The sequence below is a fragment of the Mus musculus genome, chromosome 14 (genome assembly GCF_000001635.26).
Source record: "Mus musculus strain C57BL/6J chromosome 14, GRCm38.p6 C57BL/6J".
In the NCBI taxonomy this organism is placed as follows: Eukaryota; Metazoa; Chordata; class Mammalia; order Rodentia; family Muridae; genus Mus; species Mus musculus.
The window spans coordinates 86782491-86809329 of record NC_000080.6 but is presented as its reverse complement, the minus strand read 5'-3'; the positions used below and the strand labels follow the sequence as shown (position 1 = coordinate 86809329).

Genomic DNA, 26839 nt, shown 5'->3' with positions numbered 1-26839 from the left:
TATATATATATAAAATATCTGTTCTCAATAAGAGAAAAAATGATACCACTAACGATGGAAGCAATATATTAGGTAGTAGTTTTATTTTCTACCTTAACAATTTGACTCTTTTATTTCCGGGGCAGTAAGGATTGAAGGTGTTAAATATTCATCAGCTTCACTGGTAAATTCTGGTAGTTCACAATTCAGGACAAGAACAGCACCTGTGCTTTCCCAGCAGGGAGAGGCAGTGGAGCGGCCTGGCCCTGCCCGGCCCGGCCCTGCCCTCTTTCCTCGCACCTGATAGGCATATGCTATGCTTAGATGACAAATAGGTATAGTAGTGCACCATACCTGTCTCTTTTAGGAATCTAAGTCCAATCCCAGGTTTATATTTGAAATTCATAACATGTTCAAGGAATATCTCAAAGTATTATCAAAACTGAATATCAGAACGTATACTGCTGACTGTTAAAATATGCTTCTGGATTAATCTTATATTAAAATCTTAGCCTAATCTATCTGCCTCCATCCTCCCTCTCCCTCTCTCTCCCTCTCTCCCTCTGTCTCCCCCCCACCCCCCGTGTCCCATGTGTGTAAGACATATGCTCTGTTGTCCTACAATGTTTTTCCTTAATTTCTTTGTATCACCTGCATAGTGACACCCTCTCTCAAACTAAAAAGCAAGAATTCTCCATTGCCTCTCAGTTTATCATGGAGCTCATATTATTTAGCCCCCTAGATGACTTTGTAACAGTTGTTACATAGTCTCTTTTCAAGACATAGTCTACAAATGATGACAAATATGTCTAAATAAGTGAAATATCTTCATCCCATAGGCTTTCTCAAATGCTGTTCATTTATTAAGGTCATATGTAGTACACCTGTTGACATTTTCCAAAGAAGTATTATGTTCTTCTAAGCATATCCTGGGTAATAAAAATTTATAAAAATTTCACTAATCTGGAGATAGTCTCACACTGTCCTGTCTGGATACCCCCCCCCCACCGATCCTTTAATTCTCATTCTCTCCCCAAACCCCCACTCGTATATTCTCCCTTTTTATCATACAGTTCCTTTACACACACACACACACCAAAAAAAAAAAAAAAAAAAAAAAAACCAAAAAAAAAAAAACCGAAACCCACTCGGGCTTCCAGCTTAGACCTCTTATGGGATTTCTGAGTGTAGAACAAGTGGATCTTTGTGCCTAAGTCTGTTCATGTGCCCTTGGGGGGCTCTCTTCCTTCTATTTATTTGTTTTATCCTATATATTTATGAAGTATTAGCTTTTGTTTTATATTGTTATATTTTATTATTTTCATTTAGGTGATCATTTGTTTCCTAATGAGAGGCAGAAGGAATGGAACCAGACAGGAGGGGAAGGGGGAAAGAATTTGGAGAAGTAAAGGGAGGGGAAACTATAACCAGAATATATTGCTTTATATAAATATTTAAATGTAATAATAAATGCCACTAGCTACTACAGTCACAATAGAAAGCTATGATGTAAGAACGCTACTTTTGAAGTGTTTTCTATCTTTTGAAGACATTTGGGAAATTGAAAATTTATGAAATAAATTCTAGACATTTGTTTTGATTTAAAGAATATAGGGATATACACAATTTAGATGGCATATAGAAAACTTTCTCACTAAAATGAACAAAGCTATCTTTTAAAATCAACAATTAATCACAGTTATTCTGAATTTTTCTTCCTTTAAAGGCAACTCAGTTGTTAATTCAGCCATTAGACTTTAAAAATAACAGCCATAATGAAACAAATCATATGGTAATGAAAAGTCGTCCTTTCTGGTTTTCTAATGATAAAAATACACTGTTACCTTTTCTAATGTATCTGAGTGCGCTTGTCCTGAAATCCTTAGTCTTACGGCATTTGAAGGCTCTCTGCAGTGAATTGACTAACATAGTATATCTTACCTGCATTTGATTGTATCCTTACAGAGAATATCATGGGATACATACATTGTATTTTACGGTGACAAATCTGAGCTCTGCTGTTGTATTCAGAGAGCATGTTGTGATTTTCTGCTATTATTTTCCTGGTATCGATTAGGATGGAATATATAGGTCACTTTGCATTGATTGATGCATCAGTAAGCAAGAAGCTTTTTCCTCTGTGCCGAGATGATACCTGAGAACGAGCGATGTCACTTTTGCACAGAAATGTAACCTTTGAATGTGTCTATCCTACAACCAAGTACATAAGCTCAAACAGCAGTATATATGAACTGAAACAAGAGACTGAAGTGACTGACCCGGAGGAGGTACTGACAGTTTGATTTTATATAGCAAAGGAAGTGTTACTTGTATGTCAAATTTCTAATTGAAAATGTTGGTTAATAGGACGGCCTGAGGAACGGCCACTATTTCTGACTGTGTTTGCTTTAGATTAAACAGGCTTGTACTTTGTCAGTTCTTGGTATTGCTTATGGACGTTATGCCTTTAACCATCTTTTTCTGAGGACCAGCTCAAAGTTTATATAATTTTTTTTGCCAGTATTACTTTTCTATAGAATGTATTAGTTCAGAAACCATCATACTCATCTTTAGCCTGGTCTTGCTGGTATAAAAATTGTGTGAACTACTGGGTTAATATTAGTTTTTGTTACTTCTTTGGACAGGAAGTTTTCATTTCATCTAATTTTTGTATATAAGACACAGCAACCTCTAAAGATGACTGAGCAAGAGAGGGGGCCTCCTGTAGCTGCCATAACTTCTCAGAGGCCTTCTGCCCATGGATTTCCCTGAGTTTAGTATAGGCATGCAAAGAAGAACTGAGATTTTATTTTTACAGATATAAAAATTGTCTAATTAGTCCCTAAGATGGTAGAGTAATGAAATTCTGCACTTTATTATTGACCATACATGATGACTGCCCTTGAAGAGAGAATATGATCATATCTACATGGGTTCATTATCTCTGTTCTTTCAAAATGGGGCTTTGTTTATAGGATGAAGGTAAAATTGTGAGCTAGATCTCTTCCAAAAGGAAACTCACTGTTACGATTCCCTTTGAGTAGTAAGTCTAAAAACAAGACCGTAGGGCCTCTATCATTCTAGTGTTAAAAGTCTTGTTCACTTATTTCTTTCTGCAAAAAGAATAAGGAGCTGGAATTCTGAGATACTCACATAAGCAGTTTTGGTGGTTTCTGCCAGTGGTTTCTTGGATATTATTTTATAAACAAATAAGCAAATTAATTTTAAAATGTCTTTATTTTATCACTATATGCATGTATAATTAGTAAAGATGGTGTTTAATTTTGAATTATTTTAATATAGAAAATACTAAAATGTAAAATATTTATATAAAAATATTGAGCATAGATGACAGTATGTATCTAAATACATAGGTACCCTTATTTATTCAATCCTTTTGAGAAAGACATAAATGGGAATAATGGATTTATGTAATTATGTAAAACTTTTCCAACGCCATTTCTATTTCTTAACGATAGGAGCAAACAGGGCATTTGATAATAGAATTCAAATGTTATGTTTTGAGATTTCCTGTCTATGTAAGATGATTCACATACTTTTTCAATAGCACGTCAGAATGGTCTTGAAATGGACTCAGTGTTGCATAATTATGTTTTGTGGAGGAAGTAAATAAGAGCTTATTTAATGGAGCAATAAAGAGTATACTAGCAGCCCCTATATTTTAGTCTTTACGTTACAATTTGTCTATTATTTATTAGGCTTAAATGTCTCATTTGGTGCAGCTTCAGTCTATTAAATAACGGATAATTAGTTTTTAGGAATTCATTGTTTACCCACATGGCCAAAACTGTTCCTTTGTTTTCCATTCCACAGTTTTGATCAGCTAAACAATTAGGCATCCATTTTAGAGGAAATGTGTATTGCATAAACACCACTTAGGAATGTCTCTGCAGTCTCAACAGATAGGCAATTTCTGTCTGGATTTTCTTTAAAAAGGTTTGAACAGTTACCCTTCTTCTGTAGATGCCATAAAGCTTAGATTATTTTCTATAATTGTGCAGATTCTAGGATTTTTCAGTAGTGCTTTCAGTTTTCTAGCGTTACCAGTAAGTGATGAGCATAAGAAGGTCAGTAACGTTAGCCATTTCTCTGCATAGGATGGCACAGCAAATTGAGCGATGCTGGCTTGGGTGCATTTCTCTGTTCTTTCATCCATCTTTGATAAAACGTTAGTAATAACTACTTTTGCTAACACTAATTTATCATTTTCCAGGCTCTGTACATGTTCATTATCATGTGTAATATTTAAAAAAATCTTGAGACTTTCATCACAATATTCAGTTTACTTGCACAGAGTCTGCAGGCAGTGTAGCTCAGGCTTACGTCTTCTGACCAAAGGTCACCTTTTTTGTTTGTTTGTTTGCTTGTTTTTTGTTTTTCGAGACAGGATTTCTCTGTGTAGCCCTGGCTGTCCTGAAACTCACTCTGTAGACCAGGCTTGCCTCGAGCTCAGAAATCCACCTGCCTCTATCTCTCAAGTGCTGGGATCAAAGGCGTGCACCACCATTGCCTGGCCAAATGTCACCTTTTTAATCATTATATTATTCCTTAACAAGTGATGAGATAACCATAGTGTGGGGAAAAAGGAAATCATGTTTGTAATTGTTGACAGTAAATGTCTTAGTTAGGGTTTCTATTGCTGTGAAGAGACACCATGACTACCCATGGCAACACTTATAAAAGACAACATTTAATTGAGGCTAGCTTACTTATGCAGGCAGACATGTTAGCTGACAGTTCTCCATCCAGAAGAGACTGAGACACACTGGCCAGGCTTGAGCATAGACCTCAAAGTTTGTCCCCAGTGCCACACTTCCGCGTACTATGACATGCCACACCTGCTCCAACAAGGCCACGCTTTCTAATATTGCTACTCCCTATGAGCCAATCATTCAAATGCATAAGTCTATGGGGGCCATTTCTATTCAAACCACCACAAATAGACTACCTATATATGAAGGTTGAGATTGTCCCTGTGACCTCAGCAGAGAGCGGCAACTACCTCTCTTTCTACCATCATCAGCAGTTTTAAGCCAGGTAATCACTTCCTTTGTATTAGCAACTTTTCACTATTTAATTTAGGCCTGCTTCTCTACTATCCTGAAGGTCTACTTTGGTCTTCAGAATTGAAGGTTCATATTGGTGTTAAGAATTGAGAGGATCACATCAGCACAGTGAGGCTCACTTCTTAAGGGAATCTATTGTGTTCTAAATAGCCCGAGCCTGGCAAAGTCCAGTGCTCAGTAATCCTGTGGAAGATGGAAATGGCCCCCATACTGTTGTTAATCTCAGAAGTCAAGGTACACAATTTATACAGTGGTAGGCTTAATAAGGGGCACAAGTGCAGCATGCTCTCAAGGAGAACAAGTGCCCTGAAACACCTTTTCTACCTCCAGCATTCCAGCTAGTGATGCTGTCACCCGAACCCTGTCCTGTGAGCCCTCATAGTGTTAGAAAGCTTTCCCAAGTGTCTTTAGTTACAGATATCTCATTTGTGTCCAGAAATTTCTTTTATTCAAATGATATAGTTTCAATTACAGAGCTTCATTGAGTGCATTTTTTCTTTCTTTTTTTTATTTATTTACATCCTGATCTTAGCTTTCTCTCCCTCCTCTCATTCCAGCCATCATCCCCCCACCCCCCTTCTCCTTTCCTCTCAGAAAAAGGCTTCCCTTGGATATCAACTGCCTGGCATATCAAGTTGCAGTAGGACAAGCTTTGGAGAGATGGTTTAACTCTTAAAGACTAAGCTCACAACCAAAACTATAAGAGTGCATTTTTTGTGCACACTAATACAGATTGGTTCTGTGTAGCTGTGTAACTCACATACCATCCTCTACTCTTTGAACATATTCGGGAGGGCAATGGGAGCACTCTATGCCAGGAGAGGAGGCAGGGCAGGTAGCCATCATCAGTACAGCATTAAGTGAAACTGATTTCCTTTTCTTCTTCAGTCTGCATTCTCCCCATTTGCTGTCTCCTCTTCCAGCTCCCCCTGGCAGCAGCCTTCCCCCTTCGCCTTCTCCTCCTCTCCTCCTGGGGTACCCTGTTACTCATCTCTGTGAGACACATGGATGCTAACAGACTTTCCACTCATTTCACAGGAGATGTTGCAGTGTTCTTTCTATGGGTATTACTCAGTGCTAGCTGTGTGCTTAGGAGAAAGACTCCAATTCTTAGAAAGTTTCTTTTGGAATAAAAGATTTAAGGATTTCCCCCAACTCCCTGCACAAAACACCTGCAGGTGAAGGCACACGCCTTTACTCCAGTCACTCAGGAGACAGAGGCAGGTGGATCTCTGAGTTTAAGGTCAGCCTGGTCTCAAAGAGCTAGTTCCAAGACAGCCAGGGCTGCACAGAAAAAGCCTATCTAGAAAATTCAAAGCAACCACAACAAAAAAGATTAAATTTCAATTATCATAAGATTAATTTTGACTAAACAAATTTAAATTCTTATGGTATGGCATGAACTACATACAGGAATGTTCTCATTGTAATCTTAGGATCATTATCTAGAACTTTTCTATTTGCAAGCTCAAGATTTACCTTGTTTAAACAAACTGTGCTACAAACAAAAGCAACCAAACAAACAAAAACAAACCAACTGTGCCAGTGAATTTCTTTCCACCTAACCCCGTACGGAGACCTCATAACTTTTGGTACCATCCTATATATCCACTGTATCATAAGTGAACACAGGTATCATCGTTGTTTACCATAGAGTATATCTTAGCTCTGTTTCCCTCGGTCAGTGGTTCTAAGCCTTTTGGGTACATTGTCCCCGTGACAGGTCCCTGTAGAGTCTCAACTTGGAACTGGATAAGAGTTACGTGCTTTTTACTTTCAGACAAGCAAACGGGACTCACCCTACTTAGTACTCTGGTGTGTAGGGGTAAATGTGAAGTTACGTCTCTGCTTTTCATTTGCTTCAAGAGTCAGAGGCCTTGGAACTTGTTATTTTAGATGCATTTCAACAGAAAACCTGGATGGCACCACCATACATGGCTAATCTGCTGGTTCTGTAAAATGAAGAAATGGCTCTCTGCTTGGAAGAGTGAAGCTTACTCTATACCTAAAGCCACATACCTAACTGGTGTCAGCCAAAACGCTATAGAAACTAATCACACACTGTTGCATGCAAAAAGGATGTTGCCTTCAGTGAACCTAAATTAAGGAATATTTCCACTACCACCTTCTTGAGGTTTGTAAGTGTGCAAAATTCTTTGAAAAGGGACAGCTAATGCTAATATAGTATTAATGTACAAATTCTTTGGCTATCAAACTTGATGTGGACTGATACCAGATTCCACAAAATACGAATGTTCATGCTGCAGAGATTCATTTGGTTTAGAGGAACCCTGTCCCTGATAACATTGAGTATGCTATGTTTTACAGCAGGGCTATATTCCTTCCTTCCTTACATTTCCTTACATTTCCTTGTGTTATAAAAAAATCACATATTCTGAGACAGATTTGGCAGCAGAAGCATGGATCTTCCCCCCCCTTTTTTTTTTTCAATTTTAAAGGTTTGCTTCATGTATATGAGTGTTTTGTCTTCGTGTATGTAAGTGCAACCTACACAAACCTGATGCCTGCAGAGGCAGAAGATGTCTGAAAAGGATGCTTGGTCCCATAAAGCTAGAGTTATAGACTGTTGTGAACAACCATGTGTATGCTGGGAGCCAAACCCAGGTTCTCTAAAAAGCAACAAATGGTTTTTATTTTTCCTTTTATTGAAAATGAATTTCCCACACAATATATCCTGATTACAGTTTCCCCTCTCCTTCTCTCAGTTCCTCCCCAGCTCCACCCCAGTCCTGATTCACACCCTTTCTGACTCTCATTAGAGAACAAACAGGCTTCTGAATAAAATATAATATGATAAAACAAAAACACATTGGAGTTGGATAAGACAAACAGGAAAAGAGCCTAAGGGAAGGCACAAAATTCATAGATCCACTTGTTTACACACTCAAGAATCCCCCCCCCCCAAAAAAAACCACTAAAACTCAGCTATAATATGTAAGCAGAGGACCAGGGGCAGTCCCGTGCAGCCCCGTGCTTGCTGCTGCAGTCTCTGAGAGACCATAGGTGCTTTGCTCAGTGGTGAGATAGAGCGCTTTCTTCGTCTGCTTTCTTTGTCTGCTCCATGTGCATCTTCATTCTCTTAATGTCTCCTCTTCCCAGTTCCCTCAGCCCTGAGGAAGAGATTTGATGGAGATAATCTGTTTAAGGCTGAGTTTTCTGAGGTCTTTCACTCTGTGTAATGTCTGGCTGACCGATGCTGAGCCATCTCTCCAGCACCTCTGGCCTCCTTTTTATTTGGTTTTATTCTTCATTTTGCCATAGAGTCTCAGTAAGTTGCCTCATATGGCCTTAAACTCTTTCTATAACGCAGACAGTATTTGAGTCTAAGGTCTTTCTACCTCACTTTCCCAAGTAGCTGGCATTATAGGCTATATTCTTTATCTATCTTCTAATTCTTAGCTGACTGGATACTTCAGAACATGATTCACTTCAATTCGTTTTCTATTTCATGTGTTTTTTGAGCAAAACGTGTACTTGGTAATAATTTATTTCTAATTAACCATTACGTTCATGCAGTATAACATGTATAGAATATTATCTTGTTTTTAGTTTACTCGCTTGAATCCATATTGGTCAAGAGCATGACATTATTATTTATTCTTTATTTCCTAACACCTGTTAATCTCATGTACCTGTATATTCCACAACTGTCAAATAATTATAAATATTTAGATGATTTAAAGACAAATGTTTTATTTTGTGGAAAGTACTTAAACCATTTACTTTGCTTCTGTGTCTATGTATATGAGTAGTTATAACATAATAGTTTCTATAACATTAAAATATGTGATATCCAACCCTTTAAAATTCATGATATAGATCAATAATCTATAAATTGTAGCCTTTGGTTTTTAGGATACAGTGTAAAAACAGTAGCTTTTCTTGTTTCCATCTATCAAAACTCATCCATTTGCAAAAAGGTAAACGTGTATGAAAAAGAACACATTACCGATTGAGTAAAAGTATTGTCAAAAATAATTATAATTGTTAGGAAAACTTAATATTTAACCATGTTTTTGAGTAAACAAAATGATCTTGTCCAGTGTGTTGTGACAGAAGACGCTGTATGCTCGAATCTCTGAGGGTTTCAGAAGCGCCAGGACTGACTGGTTCCTAGTGAGACCAGGCTGCGCTTCCCAGCTGCAGTCCTTCTGTGGTACTGTTTGTACATCTTTAGAGATGAAGATACTGATATGTCAAAAGGCCAGAGATAAAAGGAAGCTTTTTAGTTTCCTGATATGCCATCTCTTTCTCTCTCTCTCTCTCTCTCTCTCTCTCTCTCTCTCTCTCTCTCTCTCTCTCTCTCTCTCTCTCTCTCACTATTCTGGGTCATTCTGACATTTTGTCCTTAAAGCTGAAGGACTTCCATTCACTATGTTAGGAATTGCTCATAGAGGTCTAAAGCCATCATCTCAAGAGGAGGAAACACTGAGCTCAGTAGTATTTGGCGTTTGATGCCAAACGAATATACCCCAGGGCGAGCATGGAGAATCTAGCAGGGAAATTGAATATTTATCTGTTGCTTGTAATGGTATGAATGGGCATTAGTGTTTAGATGAAATTAGACATTATTGTGTAATAGGATTTTAAAATATTCCTGCATGGCTTCCTTTCTCAGATATCCAGTGTTATTTGGGAAAATTAGAAGCAACATAATAATAACAGAGTGAATATTGAGGGCAGCCTTAACACAGGCTAGAGTGCCCCTAGGCAGCGAGGATATGACAGAGTAGTAGTGTACTAACAATGGATGACTAAGTGCTGTTGGAGATTATTGCCCAAGCAGAGTGAATTGTCACAATAAGCTTCCAATAATCATTATCATTAATGGGTAGAAGTGACAGTAATCTTAGTCCAATATAGTTCTCTGCATGTTTATTTTTAAACTATTACTGCTATTCAGGAAGGAACTCTTGCAAAGCAGAAACATTTTTGTGGGATGAGTGCTGAATCAGTTCTGCCCGTCAGAACCATGCGAGTGCACCCGGCGAAGGATGTAGCTGCTTCAGGAAGCGGCATCCATTCGGTCCAGTGACTTCCAGCTCCTTGCTGACTGGCAGTTAATTTGAAGATGCTAAGCGAGTGACAATTCCTCCTTTTACCTTAACTGCAAAGCCAGTCACCAGAAGAGTACTTGGGGAACAAAAGGTTTATTTTCACTCAAGGACTAGGAACATGGGCAAGAACTAAGAAACGACAGTTTTCCGCCACTTTCCAGTTCTGAGAAATCGTGGGTAACTCTACTATGCTGCATGGTAGTGATGATCCCTGGCTTCTCAATGCTAATTACACTGTTTTCTGTGATGTGCATGGAACCAAAGGCTGTTTTGTAACCTTTGTCCTCCATTATTTATTTTAATGTTTTCTGAGGACCAACACTGTTAATGCTCTTTCAGTTAAGAAACGGTGTCTTTTGATAGCAGTCACTCATTCTTTTTGAATGCATTGGTTGTTTTCATTAGATAAATGTTAACTCTTTTAAATGTTTTAAGAAGACCCCACAGTCTGTTTTGCTGTGACTGCAAATTGCATTCTTTGTTACCACCTTTGGAATTGAAAATGTTATTTATAATCATTGAAATGATCTTTTTTTTTTCATTCTTAAAAAAGCACCCTAATTCTGCCCCCCTTTCACCTGTACATAGTCCACAGGATGCTAACAGAACTTGATCCGAGGAGACATGGCATTTGCAGTGTTCCATCAAGTGTGCACCCCACCATCGCAGGACACGTGCCTTGACCGTCATATCTGCCGAGAGCATTGCTTCCTTGCATTACAGTGAAGGGATTGTGGGGATGTTCCAACTGCTAAGAAGAATCTGAAAGATTGTTGTTCAAAGCCTTGTTCAGCATTGCTGATTCATTTGTGGCTGAGGATGGCAGAAAATGCTGGTTTTGAGTCTTCTCTCTGTTATGGCAAACTCTCTTTTTATGTGAGTGTTATCCTCCCCTAAGCCTAACAGAAACAGATACTGGCTCGGCTTTATCATTCCTCATCCCCTAAAGGATAGGAAGAGAAGGCCATGCAATCTCTTAGCAGTGTTTCCATCCCTAGAATTAAAGGGATGCCTTCGAGAGAGACATCCATTCCATACTTGCTAATGTAGGTTTCTGAGTGTGTGCATGTGTGTGTGTGTAATCCTGTATGCTTTTACCTTACTACGGTGAGGAATCTAGAACAAAATAAGTTTTGATAAACTTACCAGGGCCTTTGTAAAGTATAAATTTATCTTACTTCACTAATTACATAGGCAGGCCTCTTTAAAATCATACAAAATCATCCTATGTATAGAAAAGGTGTAAGCATCCCATAGTTTCTTGATGGATCTCATGAAGACAAAGTTTTTATCCACCATTAGCAGTGTCCTTTCAATGTCTGCTGCTTTTAATATGGCATGTTTCCATAGCGAATGTTCAGGAAACATTTGTAAAATATGGATACTTTTATGTTTAAGGGACAAGAGTTCCTCAGTGGTAATTGTCCTACTTATGCTTTCCTACTGAAAAGTAACTTAGTCCAGTCATAGGACAAGATGGGACATGTGTCATGTTTGTGTTATATGTTTGTATATTGGAACCAATTGGTATTTTATAGGCAATACAGCTATCTCAGCTGTGCAAAGATATAATTTTTTTTGTTAAAATCTGGCTCCACTTCTAAGCCACTGTGTACTCCCACTTGTCTGTATGTGTCTATATGTCTCTTTGTGGTGTGTCTCTCTGTGTGTCTGTGTGTGTCCATCAGTGTTCTTAGTAATACCAGCATGCAATTCAATTATTCACGTTTGATTGTGTTTGACTTTTGCTTCCATTCCTTGCTTGCCTCCCTTCCTTTAGAGAGTTCCCAGGTTTGCAAGCCATCTTGTGTCCTCTTCCTAGTTCCGTTCTGTCTGAGTCTGACACAGCGCCCCACTTTGACGTATTTTCTCTTAACTGGTCTTGGTAAAAGAAGATCAATGTTTTCCCTTTGAATGACAACCAAAGAGATCTGCTTCTTTTCTCTTAAATCGGACAGTTGATGATGAGTTGAAATGATGTTAGGGTAGAGCTGTGCAAAAGATGAGGCATATTGTCCCCATCCTATGGGCACCAGCCCAGGGAGGCAGGACACTGTCTTACTTTGCTGTGAAATAGATGGCTCTGCACAGACGGACAGACAGAATAGAGGTTGTAGACTAGAAGGAGGAAGAGCAATGAAGAAGTTCTTGCATTAGTGGACTGGTTAAATGCAGAAGACATGAACTAAGGAAGAAAGGAACTGGGATACCTGAACTAAGAAAACAGGATGGGTTCAAAAGAAAGTTCAGAAAGAAAATGAATAGAACCTTGGAGTGAGTTAAGTGTAGAGAGACAGAATAAGTTCTTGACAGTATGGATGGAGTTTGTGTTTAGAACACATTGATTTTGTTTTGAACTGTTTTAATTCTGGGAGCTAAATTTATCTAGCTGGACCTCATAGCAGATATAAAACACAATTGCTCAATATTGTTACTTCTTTCATTAAAGGATGCAAAGAATAACTCCCTTGTTCACATCTTCCAGGCTGTGTTTTTGTAAGTAGAAGCAAACATCAACTGAAAGCAAATACGGATAATAGCTCATGAGGTAGCGTGGAGGTGCTCCATTCTGGAAAACCTGAGTGAGACTCTGGGTCCACATTGAGAAAAGGAGAGACTTTATCTTATTCCCACTTCAGTTGACAAACCAATCTCATCTTTTCTCCTTCTGGTCAATTCATCCCACATACTCAGTTCCAAATCTCAGAATACCCTTGTTGAAGCTTGCTTCATGCTTGCTGTCCTGGCATACATGATAGTGTTATAGTTAGTAATTAGTCATTTCTTGAAATATTTTTAAGCACTAATTATACCTTATCTGACATTCTGAAAGACTTTCCCAAGGCTCCCTTGTTATTTATCCTTACAATTAACTTTCTGACCTAAAAAATTAGAATACTGAGCATCAGAATACCTCCTTCATTAATGGAATTATTATTGTATTGGTAGAAAATCCTTCCTAGTAAAACTTTACTTGAGCAGATGTTTATTTAGTACATATTATGCCATGCTGCTATCCAGTGCCGTGAGGAAACAGAAGAAAACAAAGTAAGCATACACCCTGCCTGTGTGGCCTTGTATTTGCCCTGGAGACAGATGTAAGTTAAACATACACTGTTAGAAGTCGATACATTCTAAGTAGAACAAAATTAAGTAGGAATAGAGACATGATGTGCAAAAAGACCAACCAAGTAGTTAAGGTTGTTTTTTGTTTGTTTGTTTTCCATTTACTAAGATTTTAAGCATTGTGGACAAGGTTGCTCTTCTCTTTGAATGCATGTTTGATCACGTAATGTCACTGTCTTACCTGCGAGGTTAGGCAGCCATGTCTCAGCCCTTCTTTGCTGGTATCTGACAGAAAGCCAGTGGCCTTCCCTGAGCACAGTTTTCATCTACCAAATAAAATTCCATATGTCATGGGAAATTTCATCTGTATTCAGTAAATTCATTTTTACATAAAACCCTCCTAAGTTTTAACTCATTTGGCACTTAGTATGGATGTCTCTCCTGACGAATATGTTTTAACTCCTATTCATATTACAAATTTATAGTTCTTCATGCAATGGTCTTCACACACCCACCTGTGATTGGTTAAAAATACAAGAGATACTTAGAAAGAGACACCTATATTAGGAGTCTTGGAAAATATTTACATATTCAGGAATATATGCATATAGACAGACCTTTTCATTAATGAACAATTACTCATATTGACTACCTGCTAAAGATTTATTCATTATATATGTATATGAGTATACTGTAGCTATCTTCAGACACACTGGAAGAGGGCATCGGATTCCATTACAGAAGATTGTCAGCCACCATGTGGTTGCGGGCAACTGAACTCAAGGACCTGTAAAAGAGCAAGCAGCCAGTGCTTTTAACCGCTGAGCCATCTCTCCAGCCCTGGTCTCTTCTTATTTTACTGTTTCTTTTTTTAAAACTAATTATTTTATTTATTTACATTTCAAATGTTGTCCCCTTTCCCCTATGAAAACCGCCATCCCACCCCTCTCCCCTTTACATCTAAGGGTGCTCCCCCACCTTCCCATTCACTCCCGCCTTACCTCTCTAGCATCCTCCTTCACTTGGGCAACATAACAGAAGATGCGTAGTATATGTGCAGACACAGATGAATAGGTCTACTACAGAAGTGGTTGTCTGCAGAGAGACAACTGTTTTTTCCCTGACAAATACTGAATACACACTTTAGTCTATTAAGAACACTAATGTGGCTGACTGCTTGAACAGGTAAGGGAGCCATCTTGGACCCTGGGTCCCTCAGAGACCAATCTGCACAGGTGAGAGTGCGGACTGCAGAATCGACACAGCATCTGGAACAGAACCCTTTTCGGGCTCCAGACATCCAGGCACCTTCCCCAACAGAGGAAAGGGCTCTGACTGCCTAAACAGGTAAGGGAGTCATCTTGGGTCCCAGGTCCCTCAGAGACCAGTCTGTGCAGGTGAGCGTGCAGACCACAGAGGCAACAAACACATCTTCTGGGACAGGCCCTGATTTGGGCCTTCATCTTCAGCCAGGAGGCAGGTCTGAACACCAGACCTCTCTGCACCTTCCCTGCAAGAAGAGAGCTTGCCTGCAGAGAGTACTCCGACCAGTGAGACTCAGGAGAGATCTGGAATCCCAGGACTGCTGACAGAGGATAACAGAATCACAGGAGGAACAGGCTCCAACCAGAGACAACTATAACAACTAACTCCAGAGACTACCAGATGGCGAAAGGCAAACATAAGAATCCTACCAACAGAAACCAAGACCACTCACCATAATCAGAACCCAGCTTTCCTACTTCAGCCAGTCCTGGATCCTCCAATACACCTGAAAAGCAAGACTCGAATTTAAAAATCATATCTCATGATGCTGGTAGAGGGCATTAAGAAGGGCATTAAAAACTGGCTTAAATACGGGAGAACAGTGCTAAAGAGGTAGAAGCCCTTAAAGAGGAAACACAAAAATCCCTTAAAGAATTACAGGAAAACACAACCAAACAAGCAATGGAATTGAACAAAACCATCCAAGATCTAAAAATGGAAGTAGAAACAATGAAGAAAACCCAAAGGGAGACAACTCTGGAGATAGAAACCCTAGGAAAGAAATCAGGAACCATGGATGTGAGCATCAGCAACAGAATACAAGAAATGGAAGAGAGAATCTCAGGTGCAGAAGATTCCATAGGGAACATGGACACAACAATCAAAGAAAATGCAAACTCCAAAAAGATCCCCATCAAAATTCCAACCCAATTCATTCTATGAAGCCACAATTACTCTGATACCTAAACCACACAGAGATCCAAGAAAGAAAGAGAACTTCAGACCAATTTCCCTTATAAATATCGATGCAAAAATACTCAATAAAATCCTCGCAAACTGAATCCAAGAACACATCAAAATGATCATCCATCATGACCAAGTAGGCTTCATCCCAGAGATGCAGGAATGGTTTAATATACAGAAATCCACCAACATAATCGACTATATATACAAACTCAAAGACAAAAACCACATGATCATCTCATTAGATGCTGAGAAAGCAATTGACAAAATCCAACACCCCTTCATGATAAAAGTCTTGGAAAGATCAGGAATTCAAGGCCTGTACCTAAACATAATAAAAGCAATCTACAGCAAACCAGTAGCTAACATCAAAGTAAATGGAGAGAAAATCAGGGACTAGACAAGGCTGCCCACTTTCTCCCTACCTGTTCAATATAGTACTTGAAGTCCTAGCCAGAGCAATTTGACAACAAAAGGAGATCAAGAGGATACAAGTTGGAAAGGCAGAAGTCAAAATATCACTATTTGTATATGATATGATAGTATATATAAGTGACCCTAAAAATTCCACCTGAGAACTCCTAAGATAAACAGCTTCAGTTTAGTAGATGGATATAAAATTAACTCAAACAAATCAATGGCCTTTCTCTACACAAAGGAAAAATGGGCTGAGAAAGAAATTAGGGAAACAACACCCTTCACAATAGTCACAAATAATATAAAATACCTTGGTGTGACTCTAAGGAAGTGAAAGTTCTGTATGACAAGAACTTCAAGTCTCTGAAGAAAGAAATTGAAGAAGATCTCAGGGTAGATCTCCTATGCTCGTGGATTAGCAGGATTAATATAGTAAAAATGGCTATCCTGCCGAAAGCAGTCTACAGATTCATTGCAATCCCCATCAAAATTCCAACTCAATTCTTCACTGAGTTAGGGCAATTTGCAAATTCATCCAGAGTAATAAAAATCCTATGACAGCAAAAACTATTCTCAACATTAAAAGAATCTCTGATGGAATCACCATGCCTGGCATTAAGCTGTACTACAGAGCAATTGTGATCAAAAAAAAAAAAAAAAAAGCAAAGAAAAACTTCATGGTACTAGTATAGTGACAGACAGTGTTCTAGACAGACTAGATCAATGGAAAAGAATTGAAGACCCAGAAATGAACCCACACACGTATGGTCACTTGATCTTTGACAAGGGAGCGAAAACCATCCAGTGGAAAAAAGACAGCATTTTCAACAAATAGCTGGTACAACTGGCGGTTATCATGTAGACGAATGTGAATTGATCCATTCTTATCTCCTTGTACAAAGCTTAAGTCTAAGTGGATGAAAGACCTCCACATAAAACCAGAGGCACAGAAACTAATAGAGGAAAAAGTGGGGAAAAGCCTTGAAGATATGGGCACAGGGGAAAAATTCCTGAATAGATCAGCAATGGATTATGCTGTAAGATCAAGAATTGACAAATGGGACCTCATAAAATTGCAAAGCTTCTGTAAGGCAAAAGACACTGTCAATAAGGCAACAAGGCCACTAACATATTGGGAAAGGATTACCAATCCTAAATCTGATAGGGAATTAGCTCAAGAAGCTAAATTCCATAAATTCAAATAACCCCATTAAAAATGGGGTGCAGAGCTAAACAATTCTCAACTGAGGAATACAGAATGGCTGAGAAGCATCTGAAAAATAAGTTCAATATCCGTAATCATCAGGGAAATACAAATTAAAACAACCCTGAAATTCCACCTCACACCAGTCAGAATGGCTAAGATCAAAAACTCAGGTGACAGCAGATGCTGGCGAGGAGGATGTAGAGAAAGAGGAGCACTCGTCCATTGCTGGTGGGATTGCAAGCTTGTACAACCACTCTGGAAGTCAGTCTGGAGGTTCCTCAGAAAACTGGACATAGTACTACCGGAAGATCCAGCAATACCTCTTCTGGGCATATACCCAGAAGATATTCCAACTGGTAAGAAAGACATATGCTCCACTATGTTCATATCAGCCTTATTTATAATAGCCAGAAGTTGGAAAAAAACCCAGATGCCCCTCAACAGAGGAATGGATACAGAAAATGTGGCACATTTACACAATGGAGTACTACTCAGCTATTAAAAACAATGAATTGCCAGGTGTGGTGACGCACTCCTTTAATCCCAGCACTCGGGAGGCAGAGGCAGGTGGATTTCTGAGTTCGAGGCCAGCCTGGTCTACAGAGTGAGTTCCAGGACAGCCAGACCTACACTGAAAAACCCTGACTCAAAAAAAAATGAATTTATGAAATTCTTGGGCAAATGGATGTATCTGGAGGATATCCTTAGTTAGGTAACCTAATCACAAAAAAAGTCATTAGATAGGCACTCACTGATAAGTGGATATTAGCCCAGAAACTTAGAATACCCAAGAACCAATTTGCAAAACACAAGAAAATCAAGAAGAGGGAAGACCAATGTGTGGATACTTCATTCCTCCTTAGAATATGGAACAAAATACCCATGAAAGGAGTTACAAAGTTTGGAGCTAAGACAAAAGGATAGACCATCCAGAGACTACCCCACCTGGGAATCCATCCCATAATCACCACCAAACCCAGACACTATTGCATATGCCAGCAAGATTTTGCTGAAGGGACCCTGATATAGCTGTCTCTTTTGAGGCTATGCCAGTGCCTGGCAAATTCAGAAGTGGATGCACACAGTCATCTATAGGATGGAAAACAGGGTCCCCAATGGAGAAGCTAGAGAAAGCACCCAAGGAGCTGAAGAGGTCTACAACCCTATAGGAGGAACAACAATATGAACTAACCAGTAACCCCAGAGCTCATGTCTCTAGCTACATATGTAGGAGAAGATGGCTCAGTTGGCCATCATTGCGAAGAGAGGCCCCTTGGTATTGCAAACTTTATATTCCCCAGTACAAGGGAATGCCAGGGCCAAGAAGTGGGAGTGAGTGAGTAGGGGAGCAGGGCGGGGGGAAGGTTATAGGGAACTTTCGGGATAGCATTTGAAATGTAAATAAAGAAAATATCTAATTTTTAAGAAAAGAAAAAAGAACACTAATGTGCGTTAACTAGCATCCTGATTTCCTTATAATTCATATTTAATGTGGGCCATGTTCAATGTAGTGTAAGTACTTAGGTTTATCATAAAAGGTAGAATGGCCTCCTGTGATAAACAAGGTTCTGAGATCAATTTAACCTGGATAAAATCTTTATCCATAACAACTGTCAGTAGAAATGACTAGCATTTCACTAATTAGCTCACCATTTACAACCCATAAGCTTTTCACAGATGGGAAATGTTTATAAACACCCACAGATGTGTGCACAGCTGACTCTCAGTTATCCGCATGAACAGGGGACAGAGATAATTTAGATTCATTTATAACACACACCCATTTTAGTTTGTCACAATCTCCCTTTTTCATTGGACTTTTTATCAGAAATCAATCTAATTCAACTTCTATTACTGATACACACTGTGATTAAGGTCCTGATATGTGCAATTGGCCTTCAGGAAAGGTAAAACTAGAACACAGGAGCTTGATAATAAATGCATGGAAGCACAGAAAGTTGTGTTTCTGTAGGTAGAGGATGAGGAGAAATTATATATACAGGCATATTGTTAGATACATCTTTAGAACAGCATCCACATTGCCTTTTCTGGTGAGTGATGAAGTAGAGGCTAGTATAGCCAATTCATTTCAGTTTAATCACAGAGCATCCTGTATTCTAGCAAACCTAGTCTGCAAAGTAGAATGCTTAAGGGTCCTAGTCCGAACACTAAAGTAGATTTTGTGATGATGGTAACAACTTAGCAGTCTTAAGTATAGTCGGCGAAGGGAGTAAAAAAAAATCCATCTAGTGGAGGCAAAGAGTAGTATCGGAAGGGGCAGAGCAAGAAAAGCCAGAAAGAGCCTGCAAATTAGTATCCATAGAAGTAGCAATAGAACCAAGGCATTCTTATGTCATAAAGCCCAAGAAGTAGACTAGACCATTGCAGAGAGGAAGAAGTTACCATTTTTATTGAAAGTAAATTCAGCAGAATGATGACCAAACCCATCTAGAAGATTGAATCAGTTCTAAAGCCTGCTCTGGATGAGGTGAGCAGATGTGTAAAGTGACAAGGACCTGAGGGATGGCAGTGGTGCATTCAAATGCCGTGTGTGTCGAAAGTAAGGGTTTTTGTATTGAGAAGAGGTATTATTGACAGAGTTACAAACCTGATCAGGAAGAAAGCAAGGGTGCCCCTGTCTTTCACCTGTTAGGTTCTAGGCATTTGATGTTTGAGAATATTGACAGTAATTACTAGAAGATGGCAGCAGGGATCGGCTCTGCATTTCCAGAGAAAGCCCAGATTAAGGAATGTTTGTTGATACAGTTCAGGTGCCCGTGACGTCTAATCAGAGCAGAAGCCCTAGCCACTGAGCAGTGGTACTGAAGAGTGATGGTGAATGTTTTACTGGCCTCAGGGCTTTGACCTAACTGTGACACTTACCACTGGATGGATCACAGGGGGTCTTATCATGTAGAATGCTATGTCCACGAAGACCACGAAGTGTATTCTGGCTATCAACAAGCAAGGTGGTGGTAGGCCTAGAATGTTATTATGATGATCTAGCCCATCTGAGAATGGCAATCTTTTACTAATGAGCCTTCTTGCCCAGATGAGGGAGGTTTATAATGCATGGGTGATCACAGGCTGGAAGATGCCTTCTCACAGATGGGAGCTTATGGCTAAAGGACACATATGTGATCCCAGTTGCCTCTTCAGTTCTCAGCTCAAAAGCAATGGTCATTGGTTCCTCCGGGTATTCTTTGGGCAGGCTGTGGGGAGGCAGCTGCTGAATCACCAGGATAGTAATAATAAAAGAAACTATATAAGGTCTGATGGTTCTGGAAGATAAAGGTCTCTTGTGGCTCATTAGCAATTTAGGCTCAGAAACCCCTGCTGATGAGTGAGGCTGTTGTTTCCAAACACTGCTGCTCAGGATTAATGGCTCTGTCTTTTCTGTGAAGAACTTGACTCTGAGTCACCTGCATCTGTTTTTATTGTGACAGGTTCTTGCAGGATGCAGTTGACTCCCCATGAGTTTAAGTTGTCCTTTTCTCTTATTTGGTTTAGGTTCCAACTATGGAAATTCTGTGGCTTTGTGCTTTATTAAGTTTCCCATAGCACTTTGAAGTGTAAATCAGCAAAGCTAAGGCTCTGAGCACTTCTCAATTATTACCTAACACCTCTGAGCTAAGAAACTAGAGTGGAGGGCGTGATCTGTAGAATCGGGCACTGTTCACATCCTGTCTGCTGCTCTTTGTACACAGCACCTCCTGATTTCCAACTTCCCAGACTTTACAAATGGTTGTAGTGACGTGTGTAGAAGGTAGAACTAGAATCTAGGTATAAAGATCTAGGAAAAGGCCTCCACGCAGCGCTAGCAAAGCTGATGTTTGATCACAGCAGTGCCGGTTAGTCCGTGAGTGGATTTTAGTCCATACGTATCCCTCATTTTCAACGTAAAGCTTCTCTCAGTCACCCAATAGCAGCTTTAATTTGGAATTCTCTGTATTCATTTTGCCAATGCTTTGTAGCAGTGGTTGGTAAGAGAGTTTTCCATTGTTCTTTTGAGAGAATTGAGTACATTTTTGCCTCCAGATTTTTTTTCATTTGTAATTGTTAATGAGTTTATTGAAAGTTCATTTGTCTCCGTTTTCGTCCCTGTTATTCTGTGACTTCTGAAGCATGCCACTTCCTACCACTGCCACTTGCTACCCATTCAGACTTGCCTGAATGTCCTTTTTCCTTTTCTTTAAAAAAATTATTGCAATTAAGACTCTCAAAACTGTCTCTATTTCTTAATACTGTTGTGAGGATTTCTGCATCAGACTGGGAAAGGCATAGAGAAAGAGCACCATAATTTAATAGAATAAATCCATATATCTCTGTAGAAACAAAGCAAAAGACAACAAATGTTTATAGTGCTTTGGTCAAGAAGTCACACTAGAAATGAACTGGAGGCCATAAATTCCTTTGTTTAGGTAAGATTGACAATAGTGAAGTAGGTTTAACCAAGAACATTCTGAAAACCCAAAATGCTATTCCACAAGTCTCCAGGGTTTTCTGTGTTATCTATGGGGTTCATTGATTTAAAGTAAAAACATTTGGCCAGAAACTTAAATATATATTTGAATACATATATACATACACATATATACACATATATTATATATGTATATATTATATATATGTGTGTATGTATATTTAATATATAATCTCCAGAAATGCTCTTAGCTGGGGTTTGGAATCCTTCTGGCCACTAAGCTGCACAGGGGGCCAGCACTCTGCTTCATCCATGTACAGGTAGTCACTAATTATGGATGAAAATTCCTCTCAGGTGGTAAGTCCCAGAGACCAGCATCTCAGGGCTGATTCAGTGCCTAACACTTAGTCCTGAACACTTGATTTGTAGAATTGGATTAAACTGCAGACTTCATAGTTTGCTATTTCCCACTCCTTCCTGAACAAAACAGTTTGAATATTCTGCCATCACCTCAAAATCAATTCATTTAAAACCTAACTTATCATGTTCCACATAAAACCTGATTTTCATGTTCTCATTCTGGGTTAATGATACCACCGTTTTCCCAGCCACCCAGGCTTGACACCTTCACACCATGCCAGCTTTAATCACAGTGAAGTACAGTCTTGATTATTTCACACCTTTCAAAAATACTCTGTGGCACTTCTTCAGCCTTGAATCCAGGCTCCCAGGCCCGCCTCCCTGACCTTATTTTCCCCTTCCTCCAGTGCAGGCCATCTGCTGCTGTCAAGAGCATGACTGTCAGGGACCCTCTGGGCCTCCTGCGTTCAAGCCCCTCCCGCTGACTCCTCAGAGCCTCGTGTCCATTTAGCTCAGCTTCTCCTGGAAGAAAACGACTCCTGTGAAATTAGACACCAGTTCCTAGCTTCGCCCTTTTCCTTTTTTCTGATCTTTGATGATGAACTGCGCTTTTTCATCATCTAAAATCTCTTCATTCTTTGTCCAAAAACTTTGTAAGTTAAAAAAAAAAATGAAGACTATATTCTTCATATATAATTCCTCACTAATATAATAATAGTTAAAAAAACCACACACACAAAACATCTGCTAACACCCTTTCAGTGGGAAGTTGATAGAGATACCTTACTCCACGGCACTCTATGGTTCGGGAACAGCAGAAGGCTTCTTTCTGCTCAGCACACTGGACCCACAAGGGTCCACACAAGTGGCCCACAAGGGGGATGTATTTACCAGGGACTCAGTGATGGACGACTTCTAAGTTTTGCTCTCTTCACTGATTGCTAGAGTGTTCACAAAGAATACACTCATCAGATTTCAACACCTAAAAACACAATCCTTTAGATCATTTTAAATAAGCATAGATTTTAATAATAATCACTAGAAAATTGTTTGGTGCCTTGCTTTACCACCTGGTGGTAATTATAAATATAGTAATGAAAAATGTCATTTTTGTCAAATGACAGAGCTATGAATGATCAGAGAAATGTCTGTTCGATAACTTCAGATAAAATAACTACCCTCCATTTCATTAACTGTGCTTTAGAAGTGGCCCCATGTACAGCTTAAATATATTTCACTATTGTTTCATATACCTATGTATCCAAAATATGGGTATCATCATTTAGTCTCTTGCATGTGAACATTCAGGATGTTTCTAGCCTCCTGCAGTTATAAACAATACAATGCATGTTGTTTAACAAAGTGAATTGTATATATAGGATAATTTTCTTATAAAAACTTTTTCATATGTCGTGCAGTTATACCTCTTCTTGGCATTGTTAAATTACTCCTCAAAGAGATTGCATTCATTTTTATCAACAGTGCAAGAAGTGCCCTGCTTTCCCAAGAACTACTACTTCCTTTTTTTTAAAACTTCTTACATTTTTATGTGCATTTGTGTTTTGACTGCATATATGTTGATGCATCGTGTGCATGCCTGTCATTGATGGAGGGCAAAAGAAGGTGTTAGAACTACTGAACCGAGTGAGAGTTACAGGTGGTTGTGAGCCACAGCATGGGTGCTGGTAATTAAACCTTGAGTTTTCTGGAAGAACAGTCAGTAGTTAACCACAGAGTCAACTCTCCAGCCACACCTTGCTGTAATACTTTCTAATATTGATCTGGCCTCTGTCCCTAACATTCTCTAATATTGATATTATCTTCCACTAGTTTACTTGGAATATCTTAAATTATGAAAAATATAGTAAGGTACTCCTTTGTATAGAGCTTCTATTTAAGTTCCTACAATGGCATACCATAATTTAGTAACATGGTAGGTACAGAAATTGACTTCTGTAAGATCAAGGCACCAGCAGATCCAGTGTTTGGGGACAATACTGTCCTCTGTGTCCCCATGGTGGACAGCACAAAGGCGTTTTACAGCAGATGAATCCTACTCAGGAGGGCTCTATTCTCAGGATCTGATCCCTTTGAAGTTCCACCTTTCTGCACCAGGACTTTGCAGATTAGGATTTCAACTTGTGAATTCTGAGCTTTTAGAGATGAGTGACTTTAAGGGATAGTTCCTTGAATATACTACCTGCCTATGGATTTATTGGCCATTATCTTACTGCGATGCACATGCTTTAATGATGTTCAGCCCTGTGAGTTACTCATGGTTCAAATGCTTTTCCAGTCTATCCTTTATTGTTCATGTGTAGGCTATTATTTCTTTCAAGTGTTAGATGTCTATACGACTTTCGAGTTTGGGATTTTCATTGAAGATCTTCATCTTCTAGAACTAATGAAAGTTATTTTCCTTCCTATCTGCTCTGCTTTTACAGATTAATCTTTTAGAGTTGTAATGTTTGATCTACTTGAGATTTATTTTGATGTTATTAGCAAGATGGACAGATTGCTGTCAGGATAGTAGATTCTAGATGTCTTGTTATGCCCTGCTGATTTGAAACACTGCTCTTAGCATGAATGGGCTTTTCCTTCTCATGACACATGTGATAGGCATCACCCGAACCCATACATGTAACCCATTGGTGTCCAAAGTCATTTGACCACAGAGCCAACTGCTCTTACCTTCACTTGCAACATACTCGTTCAGACATATGGCTTCTTGTGGGACAAGAATTCCGAGAAAATACTATCTGATATTCTCTTTCCTAGAAAAGATTCTTTATTTCATTTTTAATATCTCCTTAGTAGAAATAAAAGTATATCACCTATAACCCTCATTTCCTCCCCCCAGCTCCTCCCCATCCCCCTCTTCTGACTCCCTCCTGCATCCTCCTCAATTCTTAACTTGGTACCCTCTTTGTCTCTGATTATTATTGTTACGTGTGTGTGTGTGTGTGTGTGTGTGTGTGTGTGTGTGTGTGTGTGTGTATCTGTATGCTTAGTATATACAAATGTAACCTACCTAGTCCATTTTTGGTGGTGGTATATACATGGTTTCAAGGCTGACTACTTGGCATTGGAAAACCTATATAGTAGGCTCATCTCTGGGAGAGGTTACTTCTCCCATGAGTCATTACTTGCCTATAGTTCATTGTCTAGGACTGTGATCCTAAAGAATCATTACCTTACGTGTTAACATGTCCGTTGATATTGCCATTATTCCAGTCTTGATTTTGCAGGATTTCTAGGGGAGACTGTTTCACAACAGACCTTCAGGTATTCTACATTTACAATCTATTTGATGCTTCTTGAGCCATAGATGCAAGAGCTGTGATGTAGATGCATCTTCTGGGGCTAGGTCCCTCAGGGTCTGTGATCTCCACACTGTGTCCACTTGTGGTTTTCTGTCATGGTTACTCTTGTGATAGAGACTTTGAAGAGGGACAACTCGTGCACATTTAAGAATTTTCAAATCTTTGTGTATCTATTTAATTTCTTTTCTTTGTTGGTTTTTTTTTTTTTCTTTCGAGACAGGGTTTCTTTCTATAACCCTGGCTGCCTGGCTGTCCTGGAACTCAGTTTGTAGACCAGGCTGGCCTTGAACTCAGAAATCCGCCTGCCTCTGCCTCCCAAGTGCTGGGATTAAAGGCGTGAGCCACTACCACCTGGCTATTTAATTTCTTAATGTAATATTTTGTAATTACTAATTTATACATCAGTTGCATGAGTCCTACTAAGTTGTGGGCTGTAATATGTTTATCTTTTTTTTTTTTGGTTTTGAAAACAAAGTTTTCCTGTTAAATATTCAGAAGACAGTTTTATTAGATATTTATATGCAGTAATCAAAAACTATAATCCCCAAATCATTTTCCTACTTAATGATTATAAATTTAGAAATGAAAAGTAACATTACAGTACTCAGTATACTGTTTTTATGTGTAAAGTCTGGGCTTATAATTTTGGGAGAGTTTTGTTTCATTTTAGGTTTTTGTTTAATAATTTATCTTATTTTTTGATATTATTATTATACCATTGTCCCTCCCCTTTTCTCCCTTCAGACCCCAGAGTATATCCTTCATTGCTCTCTTTCAAATCCATGGCCTTTCTTTTTTAATTAGATATTTTCTTCATTTACATTTCAAATACTATCCCGAAAATCCCCTATACCCTCCCCCCGCCCTGCTCCCCAACCTACCCACTCCTGCTTCCTGGCCCTGGCATTCCCCTGTACTGGGGCCTATGAGCAAGACCAGGGCCTCTCCTCCCATTGATGGCCAAATAGGCCATCCTTTGCTACATATGCAACTAGATACATAGTTCTGGGGAGTACTGGTTAGTTCATATTGTTGTTCCTCCTATAGGGTTGCAGACCCCTTTAGCTCCTTGGGTGCTTTCTCTAGCTTCTTCATTAGGGGCCCTGTGTTCCATCCAATAGATGACTTTGAGCATCCACTTCTGTATTTGCCAGACACTGGCAAAGCCCCACAAGAGAGAGCTATGTCAGGGTCCTGTCAGCAAAATCTTGCTGGCATCAGCAATAGTGTCTGGGTTTGGTGATTGTATATGGGATGGATCCCCAGATGGGGCAGTCTCTGGATGGTCCTTTCTTCCGTCTCAGCTGCGAACTTTGTCTCTGTAACTCCTTCCATGGCCTCCTTTTTTATTAATAGTTTTTACACACATATGTATTTAAATATATATTTCTAAGTACAGCCTGCTCGGGTCTGTATAATGTTGCTTGTATGTGTGTTTTGAGGGATGGCGCCTTGCTGTTGGATTGCCCATTCTCTTCCCCGGGAAGACTATTCAACTCTAATATTCTATAGTTCGCCGTAGTTCTCTGTGTATGTGATGGAGGCTTGAGGGCTTTTCCCAGAGCACTTTGGGGTCGCTGTTGTTGTCTGTGTTCAGGCAGTCCTGCTAGTGAAACTCAGGGTGTAGCTCCTGACCTCATGGCAGACTTCCCGCTCCTCTGGCTCTTACA

General features: G+C 39.3%; 1 protein-coding gene and 2 long non-coding RNA genes across 5 annotated transcripts in view; 2 read left to right on the top strand and 1 right to left on the bottom strand.

Moving 5' to 3' along the window:
- Positions 1 to 26839, top strand: part of Diaph3 (diaphanous related formin 3) — a 485891-nt gene that overhangs the window by 331918 nt on the left and 127134 nt on the right. The window contains exon 26 of one of the 3 annotated variants that reach the window (XM_006519312.4): positions 10733 to 12522. The exons of the other annotated variants lie outside the window; for them this stretch is intronic. Within the exon in view, the coding sequence (XP_006519375.1) occupies positions 10733 to 10827 (95 nt within the window). The 3' untranslated portion in view covers positions 10828 to 12522. Of the gene's footprint in view, positions 1 to 10732; positions 12523 to 26839 lie in introns of those variants that run through there. 3 annotated transcript variants of the gene reach the window in all.
- Gm41223 lies at positions 1100 to 7982 on the top strand. Its single transcript, XR_874879.1, has 2 exons — positions 1100 to 2267; positions 6963 to 7982. It is a non-coding gene; the product is annotated as a predicted gene, 41223 (long non-coding RNA).
- Positions 12567 to 14686, bottom strand: Gm33025. Its single transcript, XR_383676.2, has 3 exons — positions 14212 to 14686; positions 13452 to 13997; positions 12567 to 12887 (listed from the first exon to the last, which is right to left on the bottom strand). It is a non-coding gene; the product is annotated as a predicted gene, 33025 (long non-coding RNA).